At 41.3% G+C, this 19,897-nt stretch overlaps 1 protein-coding gene across 1 annotated transcript in view; it reads right to left on the minus strand.

The window, feature by feature from the left end:
- Window positions 1–8,351: 8,351 nt before the first annotated feature.
- The window catches only part of Hapstr1 (HUWE1 associated protein modifying stress responses), a 29,321-nt gene continuing 17,775 nt past the window's right edge, over window positions 8,352–19,897 (minus strand). Inside the window, exon 4 of the mRNA XM_057776433.1 lies at window positions 8,352–10,717. Within this exon, the coding sequence (XP_057632416.1) occupies window positions 10,473–10,717 (245 nt within the window). The 3' untranslated portion in view covers window positions 8,352–10,472. The remainder of the gene's footprint in view (window positions 10,718–19,897) is intronic.

Consider the following 19,897-nt stretch of genomic DNA (forward strand, 5'->3'; position numbering starts at 1 on the left):
AACACTGACTGTGAACTCTTCTTAGGTGGGGATTACAACCGTGTTCCAGATTCTAAGCAATGTTCCATACTACTACAAACTGAGCTACATCTCCAGCCCCAGGAGAACTATTATGAATACTGAAGTTGTTAAATTCATGTAAGCCTCAAAATACCTTGAAATTAGTAACCATTATTACATTTTACAGACAAGGAAGTTGAGGCAGGAAGTTAACAGGTGGGTTTGTTTGTCCAAGGTCACACAACTCATTAAAGTGAGGACTCAAATTCTACAGTTTACCTCCAGAGACTGAACCTTAGCATTTAGTCATACCCATTTCACATAATGTTCCTTAATAACGTGTATATGTGGGGGACAGAGAACAAACAGCCCGGATGTCAGCCCTTCCCTTCCAACTTGTTTGAGATAGGTACTGGTTTTGTTTCTGTTGCGTACATAGCAGGCTATCTCAAGCTTCCAGGTCCTGACATTCCTCCTATAGCTGTTCGGATGAGAATAGCCCTGATAGATAGGCTTGTATATTTAAATGCTTGGCACCTGGTTAGTTGGACTGTTTGGGAAAGTCTAGCAAGTGTGGCCTTGTTGGAAGAGATATGTCACTGGGGGTGAGCTTTGAGATTTCCAGAGCACATCCCAGGCCCAGCATGTGTCTCAGTCTCTTTCTGCCTGTTGGCCTGCAGATCAGGATGCAAGATTTCAGCTCCAGGCCTGCCTGTCTACCAGCCACCGTGTTTTCCTGTCATGATGAATATAAGTAGGCAACACCTCCAATTAAATGCTTTATTTATGTTTTCTTGTCATGGTGTCTCCTGCCAGCAACAGAATAGTAACTAAGGCACCTCCCTTTAACCTATAGGAACACAAGGGTTATAGAAGCTTATGTACATGTCCCTGGGGTCTAGGGATTTGAACTCAGGTATTCCATCTGCCTAGCAAAGCTTTACCCACTAAGCTATCAGATACTCCAATATGTGTGTGTGTATGTTGTGTGGTCTATATATCTGGATCTATATATTGATATTCTCAAGCAGGAATAGAGATATCACACTAAGGGTTCAAGTTTGAGAAAGGCCATCTTCAAGCAACTCCCTCAGCTTTTGTGAGCTAAACAGGTGCACATTCTTGCTTCTGGGGTTACCAGATGGCACATGTGTTCAAAGCAGCCAGAATGGTTAGGGTAACCAGTTATCAGGATGATGTGGCAACTGGGAACCCGTGTACCTCAGGGCTGCTGACTTAGATTCCTGCAAGACTGGCCTGCTTCCTGTTTGTTTCAGCCCCACCCTCGGAGCCCAGAGAAGATGGAATCTGCTTTGCTTGCTTAGGACCATGAGTTTGTGTCCAGCCAATGGTTAACAGGTTTGTAACTACAGCTGGAAGCTCTGGAGGGACTTTGGAGGCAGAGCCCTGGAGAATGATCTGAGGAGATCATCAGCTCCTTCATCCAGGAAAGAGAAGAGGACATAAGTGGGGCCTGACAATAAGTACCTGAGAGAGAGCACACTGACTCCTGAAAACCAGCCCAGGACCAGACCGGGAGGTGGGGCGGGGCGAGAGAGAGCAGCTTCCGGAATCTTCCGGCCCCAACCCTCTCCAGCTGTCCCAAGCCTAGTGATCTGTGTGTGTATACTTATGTATACAGGTGTGTGCTAGTCTAGTCAAATAGCAGAGGCAGGAACAACTCCAATTCCCCCAACCTTGTCTCAAAACAGGATTCATGTCTTTAAACAGAAGCCCGTTCAGACATCCACTATCCCCAGGGAGCTACCCATTTGTGCCACTTACCTGCTCGAACCTCGCATATCCACCCACCTTTGCTTAGTATTCTATAAACTTTAAGGCTGCATGGATTTCGGGTCAGAGTATTGTGACCCAATTTGAGACAAACTGCAATGACAGCCAAGGCGAGGAGACCAGAGAAGATCCTTCTAGTGATGACTCCCGGGAAGGAATCCCTTGGGCCCTGGGGTTTGGCAAACAGTGTAGTGCCAGGAGGAACTACAGCTTTAAGGCTCCAGTGGGCGGGCCCTACTCTTTCCCTGGAAGCAGTTCAGAGATGTTTTTGTCTCTGCTTGCCTCCACCCAAAGAGGAAGTGAGTCACCGAGGAACAACGTAGGATTCCTGGCCCTAGGGGTCCGCCGCTGGGAACTGGGCTTTCGCGGGAGGCCTGACTCCTGGGTGAGAAAGACTTCAGCTTCGGCATGCTTCCCTGGGCCGTATGTAGCTTTTGTAAGGTCTAAAGTCATCCAACGCACCACACCCAAGCCGTACAGGGTTATGTGAATTTTTTGTGCTTCAGGTCCTGGGCAGCAGTTCCTCCTTCTACCCCCACCCCCACTCCCGTCCTTACAGATTAAACACAGGTTCACCTCCCGACATTACCCTCTGCTGTCCTGATTTGAACCCAAACTTAAACTATACAAGAACCATCCACAAGTACTTTCTCGACAGACCAGATTGGATAGACCTAGGTTCTAATGATTCAGCCGTTCCCTTAACCCTTCGGAACCTCATTCTTCTCATCTGCAAGATGGGAATCCCATTAATATTTACTCAATGAGCCAAGGCCAATTAGGCTTATGCAGAAACATTAAAACAAGGAACTAGTAAGTAAAAACAATAATAATAAAGGCCAGGAATTTTGCACTAAAAATTCCAACTGGAGTAAAAGGCGGCCCCCGTGGATCACGCCCAAAAACATCTCTTAACCCACTGAGAACTCCAATCCTGTTTCTTTTTTGTTTTTTTCGAGATGGTTTCTCTGTGTTAACAGTCCTGACCGTCCTGGAACTCACTATGTAGACCAGTCGGGCCTCGAACACACCGCCGGGCTAAGCCGTTTCTTTCATGCCTCAGAAGGGCCTGCTGGGTTCTAGAGACCGAGAAATAACCCACATCTTCTTTTTTAAGGGGCCTCCCCTCCCCAGAGACGACCTGGACCCCTCAGTATCCTGTGCAAGCATGTTGAGTCCCCAGAGACATGGAGTTTTCCTGACTTCCAAAGGTGTTGGAAACCCGATCCAAGGTGGGGGCTGCAAGAACTAGGTTTAAAAAGGTTAAATGCACTGGCGGTAGTACGGGTACCACCCACTGCTAGCACTGGACTGAGAGGAAGCAGAGCTGGTAATAGTCCACGTGAAGGCAGAGGTGCAGGCAACCTGTTCATGGTCATGGTCCCATTATGCCTGCCACAAGCACCTCTCAACACGCCAGTCTTCTCATCTGCAGACAGGCTCCTCAACTCTCAGAAGAAAACATGCCAGGGTCATTTTGAGGGTGATACTCCACTAATTCAGCCCTCAGGAGCCTCTAGCTGTAGCACATTCCATCCTTACCCCCAACATCTTCCTCCACACAGGAGGGAAAACCTCAGGCATTTGTAAATGCTTTTTTTTTTTGGTTTTGTTTTATTAATTTACAATTTTTATTATGTATACAATGTTCTGCCTGAAGACTGGGAGAGGGCATCAGATCTGTTACAGATGGATGTGAGCCACCATGTGGTTGCTGGGAATTGAACTCAGGACCTCTGAAGAACAACAGTCAGTGCTCTAAACCTCTGAGCTATCTCCCCAGGCCTTGTAACTGCTTCTATAGCAGGATTCCTGGTGTTTTTAATGCAATGGCTCATGCACTCTAGAACCAAGTTTCTTTGTTGTATCCACCAGGCTTGACCTTGGTCCAGCGTTGCACACAGGGCCATGGCTCCAGGTGCACCTGCAGTAGATGAAATGCTGGAGAACTCAGCTGTACCTGTACACAATCAATATAGTGTCATTTAAAAACACTGACATAAATGGGTAGGACTCAAAACTTCTTTAATTCACCTTTATTGGGGGGGGGGACAAGAGATGCCCTGTTCTGCCCCAAATCTTTGGTTTGTGTGTGCTTGCAGTCATGGGCAGTAAGTCCAGGAGTCTGCTTTAAAACCCAAGGTAACAGAGAACTGCCAGGTCAGGTCAGGTCAGGTCTCGACTCAGACCTTCTTATGCCAGTGACATCTTCCTCCTGCCCAGACCAGTGATGAGGCCTGCTCCAGAGGAACACAATGGTCACACTGGCTTCCTCAAAGGCCCTTTCCTGGGGCCTGAGGAGCCTGGTGTCACTGGTCACCCGCACAGCCAACCCGGCAAGGCACCAACCCAACATTCCTTCTGCACAATATTTCAGAAGCTCCTGATTGGTGATTCTCTATTGACAGCTTTAACTATCTTGGTGCCTAAGCCCCACCCTGTCTCGTTTTTCCGTGTATAGCTTGAGAAAGGTTGATTCCAATATGCAAAGTTAAAAACATGAACATGAAATTGGAGGGAAGAGAGTTCTGGAAGGGCTAGAGGCTGGGAACTGGCACAGAATCCAAGAGAGCCCCCAGAACCAAAGGAAACTTCAAAAAGCAAGAGGATATCCACATCTATCAGCTGGAATCCAAGTGTCTGCAGACATCTTCACAACAGACTCCAGGCAGGGCTGAAGTAGCAGCAGCTAGGGGCAAAACTGGATTCTCGCCCACACCCGATCCCCAATCCATATTTGTAGCAACCCTTTGTTCTGATTTCTTGGCAATCTAAAGGCCAAGAAGGAAAACCGATTTTGTGTATTGGGTGCAGGGAGCCATTTTCCAATCTACTTACTCATCCAGGAAATATCCATACCCTCTGCTGGGTGTTGTTGCTCGTCCAGGGCCCAGGTTCTCACAATGGTGATGTTGCTACAGTATCATGCAGCAAACTACAGAACTCATCATCCAGAAAGGTGAATGTTGATGTCTGAGGCCTGTTTATCAGTAGACACGTGTACACATGTGTATGTATTCTCCATTGTCTTGGCAGAGGAGGCATTTTTCATTGGAGAGCATGGTCCAAAGTATGAGAAACCAAGATGAACAAAAGGCAGGCCTTCATGTACTCAGTGTAACGTGTAACCCACAGTTAGTTCTATGCAACCTTAAAGAACTTGAGTTACAGAATTATACTGCACCTTGAAATCCAGTCTCCACTGTGACCCTTAGACTCATCACAGCAAGAAGAAACTACTGAAGAGTAATTCATTTCTTACCTCTGCAATTCAGGACTTTTGACAAGGGATCTCCTCTCCCCAGGATTTCAGCCCTAGCACCTCCACCCCAAGGACAGGTCAATGGTCTGAGAATTTCCTCAAAGCTCAACCACAGTGTCCCATTCCTAAATGGGTGGATTTAGGGATTTTTGCATTCTAAGGCAGCTGGGTCCCCAGGAGCGTGTAAGTACCTTCCTGGGGTGGATTCAAACACCACTCTGGGACTGCAGAACTTCCTGATGCAGATGCTGGAACTCTCCAAGGCAGTCCTAGATGATTGGAGCCCACCAGACCTGAAGCACAGGAACACAACCCCCAACAGCTCCCTCTTTGATGCTCTAAACTGCCTGTAGTTTAAGGCCAGAAGCACACCCTTCTACCTGAGGATGGGACTCACCCTTGGCACCTTCCTATAAAGGCATCCAGCCCTGAAAAATACTTCAACATATGGACAAACGCTTGTTCTGAAAACACTCTACAGCATACAGCCTCTGCTGCCTGCCCCCTCCCCTTTCCAACTGCCCCTGAGACAAGAGGAAATCAACCATCAGCCAATTCCAGAAGTGACTTGAGTAGTAGCTTAAGCCTATAATCACAGGATGAGGCATGAAGATCACTTAGAGTTCAAGGCCAGCCTACAGTACAAGACTGTCTCAAAACTAAAAAGATTTATAAATATATAGAAAATTGTTCAGAAAGTTCTCTTCAAAACTATTCATTTTACCTCTGAGGAAAGTGAGAGAGATGACAAGTCAAAAGGCCTTTACACTGAAATTTAAATTTTCTTCACACACACAAAAATGTATGTGTTTATTTTTCAATGATCCACTGTAATCAATAACACACTGGAAAACAATGAAAAACTATCAATCACATTCCAGAATTCAAGAGCTCACCCAAGATAAACATGGCCAAAATTTTTCCAACTTTCAAGGAACTTGTGAGAAAAAATCATCCTTTCCACCCAGACTTGTTTTAGAGATGATGAAAATGTGCCAGGAAAGGCAGTTATAGTTAAGACAGGTGCTGAAATCCACGCATAATTAAGTAAGCCAGCTTCCTTCACAGGAGAAGCCTGCTGCAATGAAGCCTAGCCCTAATGCTGGCCGAGAGACTGGCAATAGACACTGTGACTGTGTCAATGCAAGGATTAACCTGTGCCTTTGCAGAAGGCACTCTGCGAGATCTCATCAGTATTTTAAACATGAATTCATTTGCATTGGTAATTCCCTTTGTTGTTTTTATTTTACTGAGCCACAGTCTCACTTTATAAACAGAAAACTCACTACCATAGACTAGGCTGGCCTCAGATTCATGGTGGTCCTTCTGTCGCAGTCTCTCCAATGCTGGGATTACAGGTGTGAGTCCATCACTGGCCTGAATTATTAATTTCATCTGTACAGAATCCTTATAAAACTTAAGCAAGAATCGTCACTACTGTACTATGACTAATTATGACAAGTTGGGACCTGAATAAAAAATAAAGATTTCCACCATATTCTGATAGGAAACAATCTGTAGAACATAGGACAAGCTACACAGTAAATTTCTGTAGCTGCTCCTCTCTACTGAGGCAAAAAAAACATAAGCATAGTACCAGGAAAAAAAAAACTTGGAAAAGCATCCATGAAACTAACACCTGTGCTGGAACCTCCAAGCCCACTGAGCACAAGCTGCTGTCTACTGATGTCACAAGGAGCGAGCAGATTCCTTCATACGAGTAAAGCCCCAACCTTGCTACAAGCATGCCAGTCACATAGCATGGCACTCCCGTCAGTCTCAAACCATGTTCCCACATAATCTTCACACACCTCAGCTTATTCTAGACTGCAATCCACAAGTTCTCTTTTCCAGGAAAGAACACTTGAACCAACAACATAACAGCTTTCGGAAAGGTAAGAAAGGTCACAGGCACTATATATGTGTTGACATGGATGTCCTTTGTTTCCAGAATATTTACTTTAAAACATGATGATTCCAAACAGCATCCGGTCTGAAGATTCCCAAACTTCGTAAAATCCAAGTAGTGTGTCTCACAGTGACAGCAACCTGTCATCCTAGAATTCAGAAAGTGAAGTCAGGAAGCTAGGGGGTTCAAGATCAGCACTAGGTACATAAGACCTTGCCTCAAAAAGAAAAAAAAGTTCACTATCTAATACAAATATATCACTAATAAATAAATGTCTCTGTGTAGACCGTAATCATTACCTAAAACTTTACGACTCTGCACAGTACTTCCCTAAGACTAACCAACCAGGCTGCCCACATCTCCAAGTAGAGAGCTTCTGAAAAACCTCACTATCCTGCACCTCTGATCACAAGTTAGCCATCCCTTCTTATACCTAAACTTTGTGATTACAAAGTTACTGGAACTTGATGACCAAAATAAAACCAGACAAGCTACTGTCTTTTTAGTATGTTCAATGATTGACTCAATTTCTGATTTAAGGTGTATGTCACTACCTCAGTCAGGTAAACGACATTGAAAGTCTTTAGATTTAGCCTAATATCCAATTAAATCTGCTCTATAAAATACTAACTTGGGGCTGGAGAGATGGCTCAGTGGTTAAGAGCATTGCCTGCTCTTCCAAAGGTCCTGAGTTCAATTCCCGGCAACCACATGGTGGCTCACAACCATCTGTAAGAGGTCTGATGCCCTCTTCTGGCCTACATACAGACAGAATATTGTATACATAATAAATAAATATTTAAAAAAAAATACTAACTTGAACCCCTCAGTGATATTCAAAACGTTGAAGTGGAGGGATAAACCCAGCCTCCTCTCCCTGTCGGGTTATAGTTAACAAAACTTCACACACCACCTAGAGACGCAAACTCCGACTCATAACAAAGATAGAGCTCCCCCACACTCAAGTGCTTAGCTTCAAGAGCAATCCACTCTCTTCTTGATCAACTGAAAAGGCCAGGCAAGCACCATGCCAGTAAACTATAGCACTCAGGCAACTGAAGCAGGAGGATGGCATGCCTGAGGTCAGTCTGAACTACACAGAAGACCTGTCCAAAAAATACAGCAAAAGAGTACTATACAAGTAGTATGTGGTCTTTTTTGATGTTCTGCACCTAAACTGGCAAATGGAAATTTCCAAAAGATTCTGAACTATGTCAGACTAACTTTTGCTAAGATTAGAAAATCCTTCACTTTTGTACTGGTGGGTCTCAGGGTTACTCTCTTCTGGTAGAATCTGGAAACAGGGACAGAGAAGAGGGAGAGGGCAGGCTAACGAGGTGAGGAAGGTACTAGATATTGAATGCAAAGGAAAAAAGTAACGGATGCTAATGTTTTTAAAAAGTTTAATGGAGCCAATAGTTCGGCATATAAATTGTGTTCTGGCAGACATTAGACCTGCTTTCTCTTACCAAAGAAAATGGCACGTTTTATCAAAATTTGACAACAGAGTAAAGGGCACTGAGATTCAGCTTCAGAGCACCAACTTAAACCAAACAACCAAGAACATCGTTAATCAACTTGGACAGAGGAAGCAGGACCAAGGCAGGAAGAAAGATGAAACGTGTTCCTCGGTCTCAAGTCCCTTAGGAATAGGAGTTCTGTCTTCTTGTCGGCAGCCATCACACCATCAAACCCCAATTCCAGAATATGTATTCACAACCACAGAAAAGCAAAAGCGAACTCCATAACTTGGTATATCCCAAGGGAAGCCTGGAAGTACTTGTGATGCACAGGCTTGTCTGTTTAAGGTATAACGACAAATTGCTGTAATTCTTCCTGCTTTTCAAACAAATAAAAGAAAGCTCCACTTTTGCAAAAATTGAGAAATACCTTATTTTCATTCCTAGTTTGAATATGGATTTCACTGTCTTAAATAAGGGCTACACCTACAATGAATACAGAACTTCAATTCACACAACATTCCTAACATTCCACTCACATCCCACTCAGTCAGTAATGGTTAACTTAGCAAGGTCTCTTCACAGAAAGGTATTATTAAATGGCCGACAAAATTGCAAACTTTTAACAAAGTGCTGTAATTATCAGAAAAACCCTTACACTGATTTGCAATGGTTATTAAGGATAAAAATAGAAGTAACTGAACTGGACTACAAGTTTGCACAGAAACATTTTCACTGTCCTACTTGATATATAATATCACAGGATAGAATGGATCACAGTGCCTGGCAGGCTGACATCAGTCTTCTAAATAGACTACCATTCAGTTCAGGTAGTAAAAATGCAGATGAAACATGCTCTAAAATGTTGCAGCTACAAGAGGTCTTATATTTACCCAAAGAGGACTCTGAGAGCTTTTATTTGGGTCTACCTAACATCTAGAGAATCTCCATGCGATCTCATCTTTTCCAGAATGAAATTCCAAACTGCACTTCTGAGAGGAATGGAGGAACAGGAAAAGTTGGATTTTACTATTTAAGTTACGTTCACATTAGTAGCAGATAAAGCATATTTATCATCTTTCACCCACTATGACAACTACACACAGTAGGGCATCCATAAAAATTAAAAAAAAAAAAAAAAACTAAAGAATAAATACCTACTCCCACCATCCATTTCCTCTCACTACTACCAAACCAAAAAGGAAGCCCACTCTCAAAGATCATGACCCATTTTTCAGGTCACTCCGAATGCAGCTTGTGTTTAACCAGAAGTAAAGTGCCTGGCATAGGAAGTAGTACTTGTTTTAAAACTGAGTATCTGAAGCCTACAGGGTTATTCTGGGGACAGGTTAATAATATTGCTATTTTCAGAGCACTAACACACACAAAGTGAATCCAATAAAGTTCTGTGTATTGATTCAGTATTAAATATTACTTGCATGACCATCATAGCACCTCTTTACATCTCACAATCACCAGAGTTAGAACTGTTTTGAAAACTGAAAACTGGGCATAATCTGATAATCAGAAATTGCACGCTAAGGAAACCAGGTGCATGGTTCAGTGTGGCCGCAAAAATGGAAGCCTGCAGATCTGGCTTACTAGCCAGATCAAGGTTTTAACAATTATAGGAACCTGGCAATACTGTTTAAGCAAAAATACTCAACACAGCAGGAAATGGACCAAAAAATAAAAATAAGAAAGTATTCTATAACCAAATAAACATCTGATATTTCCTTTCCCTTTGAGAATAAATACAGTTAAGGTCACTTTTTGCCTTGGAACGGATATGTTTGCCTATGATGATCTTGCTAATGACTACACAATTATCTCATGTCCTCTGCTAGGATTATAGTTTGAGAAAGCCAGTTACAGGAGGCATCTACTGTAAATACCTAGAACTTCCTTTTATGGCAACCAATAGAGAATTCACTTGTCTTAAACAGTGAACAAGGGAAGATGGCCTCATGTTTCCTTTGCAATAATAGTATATGTTGAGGATCGAGTGGCTTTCAAGCAGCATGGTGGGTGTGAAAATGTCTGCAGTTTAGAGCATTCTGTTGCGTTTATGGGTTGGTGAGTCTGTAATGACATCGCCACACTGGGCTGAGGTACGCTTTCTAGTTCCACCATTGTCCAAGTGGAGTGCCATTTCTTCTGTTATGAAAGTGTTCAAATCGACATCATGGAGTCCATTTCTCCTTCGACTAGCATTCGGTCCACTGCTTACATGTGTAGGAGAGCCTGGGGTACTCGAACGCACGCTTATACTAGCCATTGCACCACTAAGACCTAGGAAGAAGAAAAGAGGTTTTAGAGTTGCTCAATTAGTCGACCCTTCTGAAAGCAACCCACTCTATTTTCCATGTTGTCACAGTGTCACAGAGTGCCTGCTGGCATTCTTTGTAACGGGTCAGCAGTGAATAGTTAAATTTATTCTGTAAGGATCAATCATCTGGCTTTGACCTCCGTTTTCTTGGCAATACAACCATTATTCGTAATAATGGCAATTAACAATGATGGAAAACTACATGTATTTAGTACTGTGCTAGGAATACAAAGATATGATTCTCCCATCTATACTATTAGGCAAGTGCTATATACAATTTACAGACCAGGACAGGAGATGCATGCTTGAAGCAGGGCATTTTATTTGGTCCAATGTCACCATTCTTACAACGTCTCTGTAGTGTGTCTGTGCATGATGTATGTAGAGAAAGCAAGAAAACATTTCTAGGTCTGAGTAGGCTTAGTCCAACAATCCTTTTAGACAAGGTGACTGTATAATCTATAATCCCAACACTCCATTATTAAGCCTGAAAAATCACTGTTAAAAACGACACTGGACCACTGGTGGGGATGCCCTGGACAAACAGGGCACTTATCATTATCCAAGATCTGGACTGTATCTGGCAGATACCCTTAAGAGAACAAGAGCCCACGTCAATACCATCCCCAATCCTTCAGGGATGAAAGAGTAAGGAAGGGTAGGGTAAAGAATCCTGTTTCATGTTCAAGTTCTTAAGTCTCAGCACTAACTGCTGAACATTTGTTGCTTAGAACAGGAGTAGTTAAGAAATAAAATACACATTCTGCTCTGAATATTCAGGATATGCCTGCAAAAGCCTTGTGCCTGACCAGGACATATAAACTTATAACATTATAGTTTAAACACTAGCATGGGCAGTCCATCTCCTATTTCATGAATTTCTCCCTCACTCAAATTTTGCCACTGCCTGAATAAAGAGAATGATCAAGAATCACTGGTGTTTCCAAGCGTAACAATTCCACCTGATCTTTAAAACAAAATTCGAGGTTTGATCTAGTAAGGCCATACTCCCTATTTTGAATTCTATTAAAAAAAAAAGTTTGAAGATTAAGTGGAAAAACTATGCATCTACCAATTCAAATCTACTAAATCCCAAAGTTGTTTTTACTACACAAAGACTTCTCCCACTTCCCTGTCTTTCAGTCAACCAACCAGGCCCCGCCCCTCCATATTCTAACCCCATAAAGATGCACCTTTTTATAATGGTAATCTGGGGAAAAACAAAAGTGTCCCTCTTTACCGCTCTACCTTTCAAAGGCCAGCTCTTGCTTGATTTTGGTTTTCTTTCTTTGAGGGTAGGAAGGCATTAATCCTGGAATGCTTCCCAGGTCAGGAATGTTAGTCCTCAAAGTAACCCTAAGATATATAGCTTTGTGACTCCATTCAGCAAGCTAAGATTACAATACAAAAGTATCCCCACCCCCCACCCTACCCAAGGTCATCAGGTAGTAAGCGATTGGCTGAGTCTCAGCAAAAGAGGGCAAGGGGAGTCCACACGCTAATGAACTGTTTGTTGCACTGCCTCCTCGTAATATAAAAACACAATTCTTGTGTTTCATCCTCCTAAGTTCTAGGTCAAGAATCTATTATCAGAAATCTGCCTCTCAAGACCCTATTTTCAGAAATCTGTCTCTCTCACATACATACACACAACTAATTTATTAAGTAGTTTTAGGATTCAAGGCTAGCCTGCCTCTTAGACTCATCTTGACAGCTCTTCACCTTGCCCTTTTTATCCTACCCTAAGACTTACTGTGTATCACCAGTATCTATGATTAGTGGTTCTTTTAAGTCAGGACTGTATTTTTTTTCCCAACTTTGCTCAGCCAGAGTCCGTAACGCTCACAACTCTCCTGAGATTACTAAATCTACTTTTCTCTTTTAGCCTCATGATGGTGCTTCCTTCCCATTTGATACTTTCCACTCCTTCCTGTCCTCCCCACCTACACCTACCAGCTGTTTAGCTGCCCTATCGGCTTTCCTTCTGCCCCTTTGACAGACAGATGTGTCACATATTGGGAGTTTTCACCCCTTAGCTTGCAATCCCGGTATTGTTCTCAAAGGCCCACTCTTCTTTCTAACTGCTTCCTGAAGAGCTCAGACTTAATAGCTCTTTGAGGAACAACACTTCTTTGTCCTCCACACAGAGGTTTAAACAAACAAACGGAGGGAAACCAAAATCCGGAGCTTAAGCAGCACAATCAACCATTTCCTCCTATGGGCAGGCTTTCGCTATCTACCTGAAGGACTTCACAGAATTCTGATAAAGAACAATGCTTCAGAGTCCTGCCCCACGTTTCAAAACTCATTGAAATCCAGGGCTTCATTTCAGGAAATAAACCCAAGTTGTTGCTGGTTAGTCACTTAAATCAATGCCATCACTTTAGACTCAACTATTCATCCAATTTGCTGGTTTTTCTATTACCCCTACACAGAGACCATTAACAACTTGCTGAGAAAGCCCTGCTTTTCTTCCTAGCCCTACAGGCAATAACATCTTACTAGATGATATCCAATGGTTCAAAAGCCGTCTGTACTTGCCCTACCTCCTGTTTATATGTAGATCAGGCAGGGCTTACACTCTACCTGCATTTTCCTCCTGAAAGCTGGAAGTAAAGACACGCAAAGGCCACTACACTCAGCCTTTTCTCTAGTGTTTGTGTGTGTGTGTTGATTTTTTAAAAACAGGGTCCTGCTCTCTGTAGCTCAGGCTAGCCTCAACCTCACAACAGCCTTGCCTAAGCCTCCCAAATGCTGAATTACAGTCAAGTTACAATGAACAGTTACCATCATTTATATTTGCTCCAGGATGCAGAGGTTCTATAGTAATTCTACTGTAAAATCTGAGAGCTGGGCAATAAACTGGTCTACTTCCATAATTCAGGATCCCTTTTGCAAATGAAACTACAAGGGGACTTCAATCAGCCAACGCATACTCTTCATGAATGTTCATGATGGTGATGACAACTACCAAAGACTCAAAAGCACTCCAGCAAGGAGCAGACTAGTCACTTCCAGCCAATTTTTATTGATTCAATTATCCATGAAAAAGAAAATACATTATGCAGCAATTTGGCCAATCTGAAAATCCCCATAACACCTGGAAAAGCATCTTTCTCTATAGAGTACTGGTTTTAACTTCATGGTGCATGTCACCTATCCTCAGCTATGACAATCTTTTCAAAGTTTGAGTCACTAACGTTCCCCAAAGAAGACTTTTCACAAGTGTCAAAACCAAAAATTAAGATTACAACCACAGAGGGGGAAAAGCAATTTTAAACAGCCCAAATTTTATTTTGAAAACCAGTGACAGCTAATGAAGCCACTTTAGAAATCTTGCTCTGCCACATGAACACAATCAGCCCATATAAGTACAGAAAATCTAAACATGCTTCAGAACTAAAAAACTAAGTTGTACGTCCTTAGGACGTACAACTTAATTTCTACCAAAATTGTGTTTTTCAAGCAGACTATGAAAATATCATTTGACAGAAGCAGAATAGGTAGCATTAGACAGAAGAGTCTCAATTGTTTAACATAAGATAACAAACTCATGCTTTAATGTTTCTGCATCCATTTGAAATGAGCAATATAGTAATTAAAAAAAAACAACTTAGGGTGATTTAATCATTTGTTGAAAACTCCCAGTGGTGTGGAAACAAGTTTACAGTCCAGGTTATAGAAATCCAGATTACATGGAAATCATTAAAAATAGCACATCACTATTATTTTCAAACCATTTCATCATTTCATACTGTAATATGAAAATGCTGTTTGTATAATCGATTACATAAAACTCCAATTTCCCAGCATTAAGTCACAAAGACAAATCCCCACTCAGAAAACCTCACAGCCCAACGGAGGCTGCATCTATGCTCTCCTGACTTTCAGCACCAGCCCTAGGGGTGCACAAGATAATGGCAAACGACAGGTTCAGGTCCCTCTGCAGACTGCTCAACCAGCATTATCTGGGGAAAAGGGGTGGGGGCCTAAATCCCTCAGACTTTGAAGTGGTATCAACCTGCCTGAGAGCCCTAAAAAGTTGGCATTCTATTCCTTTGAAATGAATTGTATACTCAAGTGCAATGTGCTGAGTGAGGTGCAAGCACGTGCAGTGTCAATGCCATCTAGTGTTTTAGAGTTCAATCATTAAAAAAAATAACAATACTACCAGGAAGGTTCTGGTCATTTAAAAGTAGATACCACTCCCCACCCCAATCTGTAAATTGTAATACTGAATTTTTATTGAAGTAAAGCACACTAAATCAAGCCAATTACAAAGGTACATGTGTCACACCAAAAAAACATTTTCAGTTATACTGACAGCCCAAAATGCTTTCCATTTATCAAAGACATCATTTTTGAAAGACAGTTTTTAATGCCACAGGAAATAAGGTTCACGACGTTAAGTGTTAAGTGAGAAATGTAAGATACAGTACCATATATGCAATATGATCTCAACTGTGAAATAATATTTATACACTGAAAAAAAGACTAGAAAAATTAATCATTTGGCTGTATTTGTTTTTATAGAGTGAAATTACAAGATATTAAACCGTTTTGCTTTGGGGGAATTTTCCAAAATGAAAACTCAGATAATTCAACTGTTTAATAGCTACCAATAGATTACTGAATAGGTACTAGGGTAATTAAACTGGCTTTGAGATCTCATAGCCTTTTAATTTTTCCACTACAATATCTAACACAATGTTATTACAAGTCCAAGAAAATTCTATTTTATTAATATTGAATACTAGTCTATCTCCAAAACCTTTGGTTATTTAATATCCTTAATGTACATAAAATATCAACTTTTCATCTGAAATTAATGTGATTATAAGTGCCCTGCTATTTTGGTCTGAGGAAAGAGTGATTGTAAAAGTTCCTTCTAGGCATTTGTAGTGCACACCTTTAATCCCAGAAATCTGGAGGCAGAAGCAGGTGGATCACTGTGAGTTCAAGGCCAGCCTAGTCTACAGAGTGAGTTCCAGGACAGCCAGGACTGTTACAGAGAAACCCTGTCTCAAAGAAACAAAAAAGAAAATAGGAAGCCAGACCGTGGTGGCGCACACCTTTAATCCCAGCACTCAAGAGGCAGAGATAGGCGGATCTCTTTGAGTTTGAGGCCAGCCTAGTCTACAGAGAGTTCCAGGACAAGCTCTAAAACTACAGAGAAACCCTGTCTCAGAAAAAAACAAAAAACAAAAAAAAAAAGAAAAAGAAAAAAATCAAATGTAAGTGATTAAGAGACTGCTTTGGTGCCAAAATCTCTTACATAAGTTCCAAGGATGTTTTTTAAACCATCTGCTGAAATTCTATCAACAGTTCACATACTTCCAACAGGATGCACCTGGCTACAATATTCCACACACCAGGATTGTTTCTCCTCAGGGTAAAAAAGGGGGGAGAGGTTCGCTTGTGGGCCGAGAAAGATGGCAGACAGCAACAAACTCTCAAAGGTTGGTCCTAGCCAGTCCTCTGCCGCTTAAAAAAAAAAAAAAAAAAAGAGCAGTTTCTTCTATACTATCTCTTCACTTTAGTAACTTTTAAGCATCTGTGTTAGCTCAAGATAAAAGTTCTCGTGTTATTGCTGAAGCATCAGAAGGGATGGTAGAATCAAAGGAAGGAAGAAAACCAAAGTAAGTTCTTCCAGGCACTGTCAAGTGTCCTCTTTACCACAGATCTCCTAAATGCAGTTATTTCTCTCTTTAAAAATCATTCTGCCACATGGAAGTCCAAGAATGTTCCAAAATAACCACTGTGAGTCACTAGTGAGAAAAAAATCTGCTGGTTCACGATGCCTAAAACTCCTTTCCTTTTGGGGTTCTTAATGCTTCGTGTCTGAGGAATTAGGAATTCTAAGAATTCTTGTCACACTTTATATTACTAAATTCAAATTCCTATGACTGCCTTTTCTTACATGCCCTACCTAGATTCTCTAGAGTCTAGGAGCTACCAAGGAACTTAACTGACTTAGGCTAAGGATGTAGCTTAGTACATACAAGAAAGCCCAGAGTTCATTCAGAACAACAAGGAAAATAAAGTAAATATCACAAGGCTCAGATTTTTAGCCCCTACCAGTCAAATGAACAAACACACACTGAACCTCAGACTGATTCCCTAGGCTTATGTTTCAGGATGGTGTTAATTTTACCAGATCAGACATTCCTTGAGATTAATCATTTTTATAGTCACCTGTCCCTATGTCTACAAAATAACACCTGATATTCACTCTAAGTAAATGTTATCTATAGGAAGTGCTAAACTACAGAAAGACAACATACATACTTGTATATCATTATACATACATTCTAAACTGCAGAAAACCCACAACAAATCCACAAACAAAACGAAGGGTTTTCAAACCAAAAAGGTTTCAACCTTCAACACTAAGGAAACTTGTCCCGACTTACCAAGTAATCCTTTTTAAAGGTACCTTTCCAAAGACTGGAGTATCACTCCAGGGTAGAGCGCAAAGCCCCTGAGTTTGATCATCAGCGTGCATATACACACACAAAAAAAAATATATGCCTGTAATCTCAGCAATTGGGAAGGCTAAGGCAGGAGATTCCCTGAAGTCCAAAGTTCAAGACTATCCTGTTCTACACAACAAACTCCAGGCCAACCACGTATGTACAGTGAGACCCTGTCTCCCAAAAAGAAAGAATGAAGGCAGTAATAATTACAACAAAAGATTTGTTTGTTTCTCTTTTAATTTTATAATGTATCATAATCATAAAGGCTTCATTGTCTGACTGAGTTTGCCCAAGTCCTTCTCACAAATCTCACTGCTTTTTTCAACACAAAACTAATTTAAAATTGAGAACATGATATCTTAAACCAAAATGCCAAGTAAGAGCAATAATTCCCACCAGTGCCAAAAGGGACACCAGACCCTGTATGTATAGGCCTGAATCAGAAACAGTATGTACTTTTAGAAGAACCACCTAAGCCAAATGGGTTGAAGTGTATTACAAAAGTCAAGACTGTCATGAAAATAATTTTTGGAATGAAAATAGATACCTTTGATTTTTAAGAATCAGTGTGGACCAGAGTTAGTAACCTACAAAGCCCACTTGTATTATGAGATGACATAGAATGAAGCTTTACTAGTTATGAGATTGAGTAAAGTTTGTTTTGGTAACAAGCCTTACTTCTAGAATATATGTGCCTTCCTACTCTGCACCCTAGCACTTATCTCCATAACAACTCTAAAGGAGCCTAAGGCTCCCCAAACAGCACTAGCTTGAACAGGAAAACTCAGAACCAACTTCTCTAGCTTGTCCACAGGAACCAAGCTCAAGAATTTAGTAAGTAATAAACAGGCAAAAAAACAAAACAAAAACAGTAAGACCGGGTTGAAGAGATAGCTCAGAGGTTAAGAGCAATGGCTGCTCTTCCAAAGGACCCAAATTTGACCTCCCAGCACCGGTATGGTAGCTAACAACCATCTGTAAATCTAGTTCCATGGAATCCAATGGCCATGCACACAAACGATACACAGACATACATGCAGGCAAAATACGTGTGTGTGTGTGTGTGATATTTACAAAAATAAAAAATAAAGCTTTAAATTAAGTCTGTAGAGTGATACTTGGAATTCACTACAAGCAAGAAGAAGAAGAAAAGCTGTAGCTGTCAGAACAAGAACATTTAGACAGAATCATGGAGGGACAGGTGGGTCAGCAACCTAGTTGGTTCTCATATACTATCACATAGAAATCACTTTAATAAATGTGTTAAGCACATTGCCCAAGTTTGCATAGGATTATGAGGCCTGCACATAAAAATTATGCACTCTTCCTACCACAGTAAGTCAAGGATACCAGAAGCTGACCACCAAACATTCATCTTCAAAAACACTTATCCAGATTCACGGATAGAATCCCAGACACTAAAATTTTAATGTTTCTTCTGAATTTTTTCTGAAATGATATCAAGATCTTTCCCACCCACCTAAGTAAGTCCAGGGGGGAGGGGAGAGAGATGAGTGATATAAAAAGATACCCTAAAACTATACATAGAGACAAGTAAGCAGAAGAACAAATTTTACAGCCAGACAAATAACCTATCACTTACTTACTAACCTGCTCTACCACAACAAAATTAGCCTTTCTCCATCAATGAACAGAGCGGGTGAATATTAAATGAAGAACCTTTGGGCTTGGTGATACACAGTATACTAAGAAGCCCCAGGTCTGCAAACCCAGCACTTGAGAGGCAAAGGCAAGAGGATCACTACCTAAAAATCCAAAGCTAGTCTGGTATACACAGCAAGCTCCGAACTTACAGGCTCCTCAGTAAGAACAAGCACCAAAAGACAAACATCTTTTAGTAAATATACACAAAATAAACTTTTCACATAAAATTAAAAAAACTTTTTTTAGTATATACCAAAGACTAGTTCTCAACAAGACCTGAACAAATCTACCACCAGTTGACATTCCAAGATCGATCAGGAAAATATCACAAGGACAAAATCCTAAATGAAGAGCTACTTGCTGCTGAGTGAAGGAGAATCAAATCTTCAATTCCAAGTGGTGAGTCTCAAACACATATAATATACATCGAGATAAATGAACAAGTTATAGTTATTTATACATGTATATAAAACAGTAACTTAAAAAGTAAATTTGAGAGGAACATGGGAGGAATTGGAGGGGGAAATGGGGTGGAAATGATATATACATAGTACTCATGTATGAAGCTGTCAAAAAATTAATGTTAAAAAAAAAAAAAGGACTACCTCTCATGGTTTCATTCTCAGGACCAGCAAATGCAAGATTCCTTTCCAAGAATGGTACACAGATCACTCCTCTTTCCAAAGGTTCTCAGTCCCCAAGTGCTGTTTACAGTCACTTCTAGACCTCTGTATTTATTCCTATGGTAAATTCAGAAGCACAATTAACCATTTTCTTTGCTAGGTTCTATAAAAGCCAAAAGGGATGGCACAACATGCCCTCAATCATCAGAAAAGTACAGTATCTGAACACAGTGAGACCCTGTTCAAGAAAAGCTTTAAGAAGGGAAAGTCAGGTGTAATGACACACACAATTCCAGTACTACAGAGGCAGGAAAACCACCCAGATGCTCAAGGCCGCCTTTCTGCATATCTATATACTGAGTTGCAGGCCAATCGGTAT

This window comes from Chionomys nivalis, chromosome 7 (assembly GCF_950005125.1).
Source record: "Chionomys nivalis chromosome 7, mChiNiv1.1, whole genome shotgun sequence".
NCBI lineage: Eukaryota > Metazoa > Chordata > Mammalia > Rodentia > Cricetidae > Chionomys > Chionomys nivalis.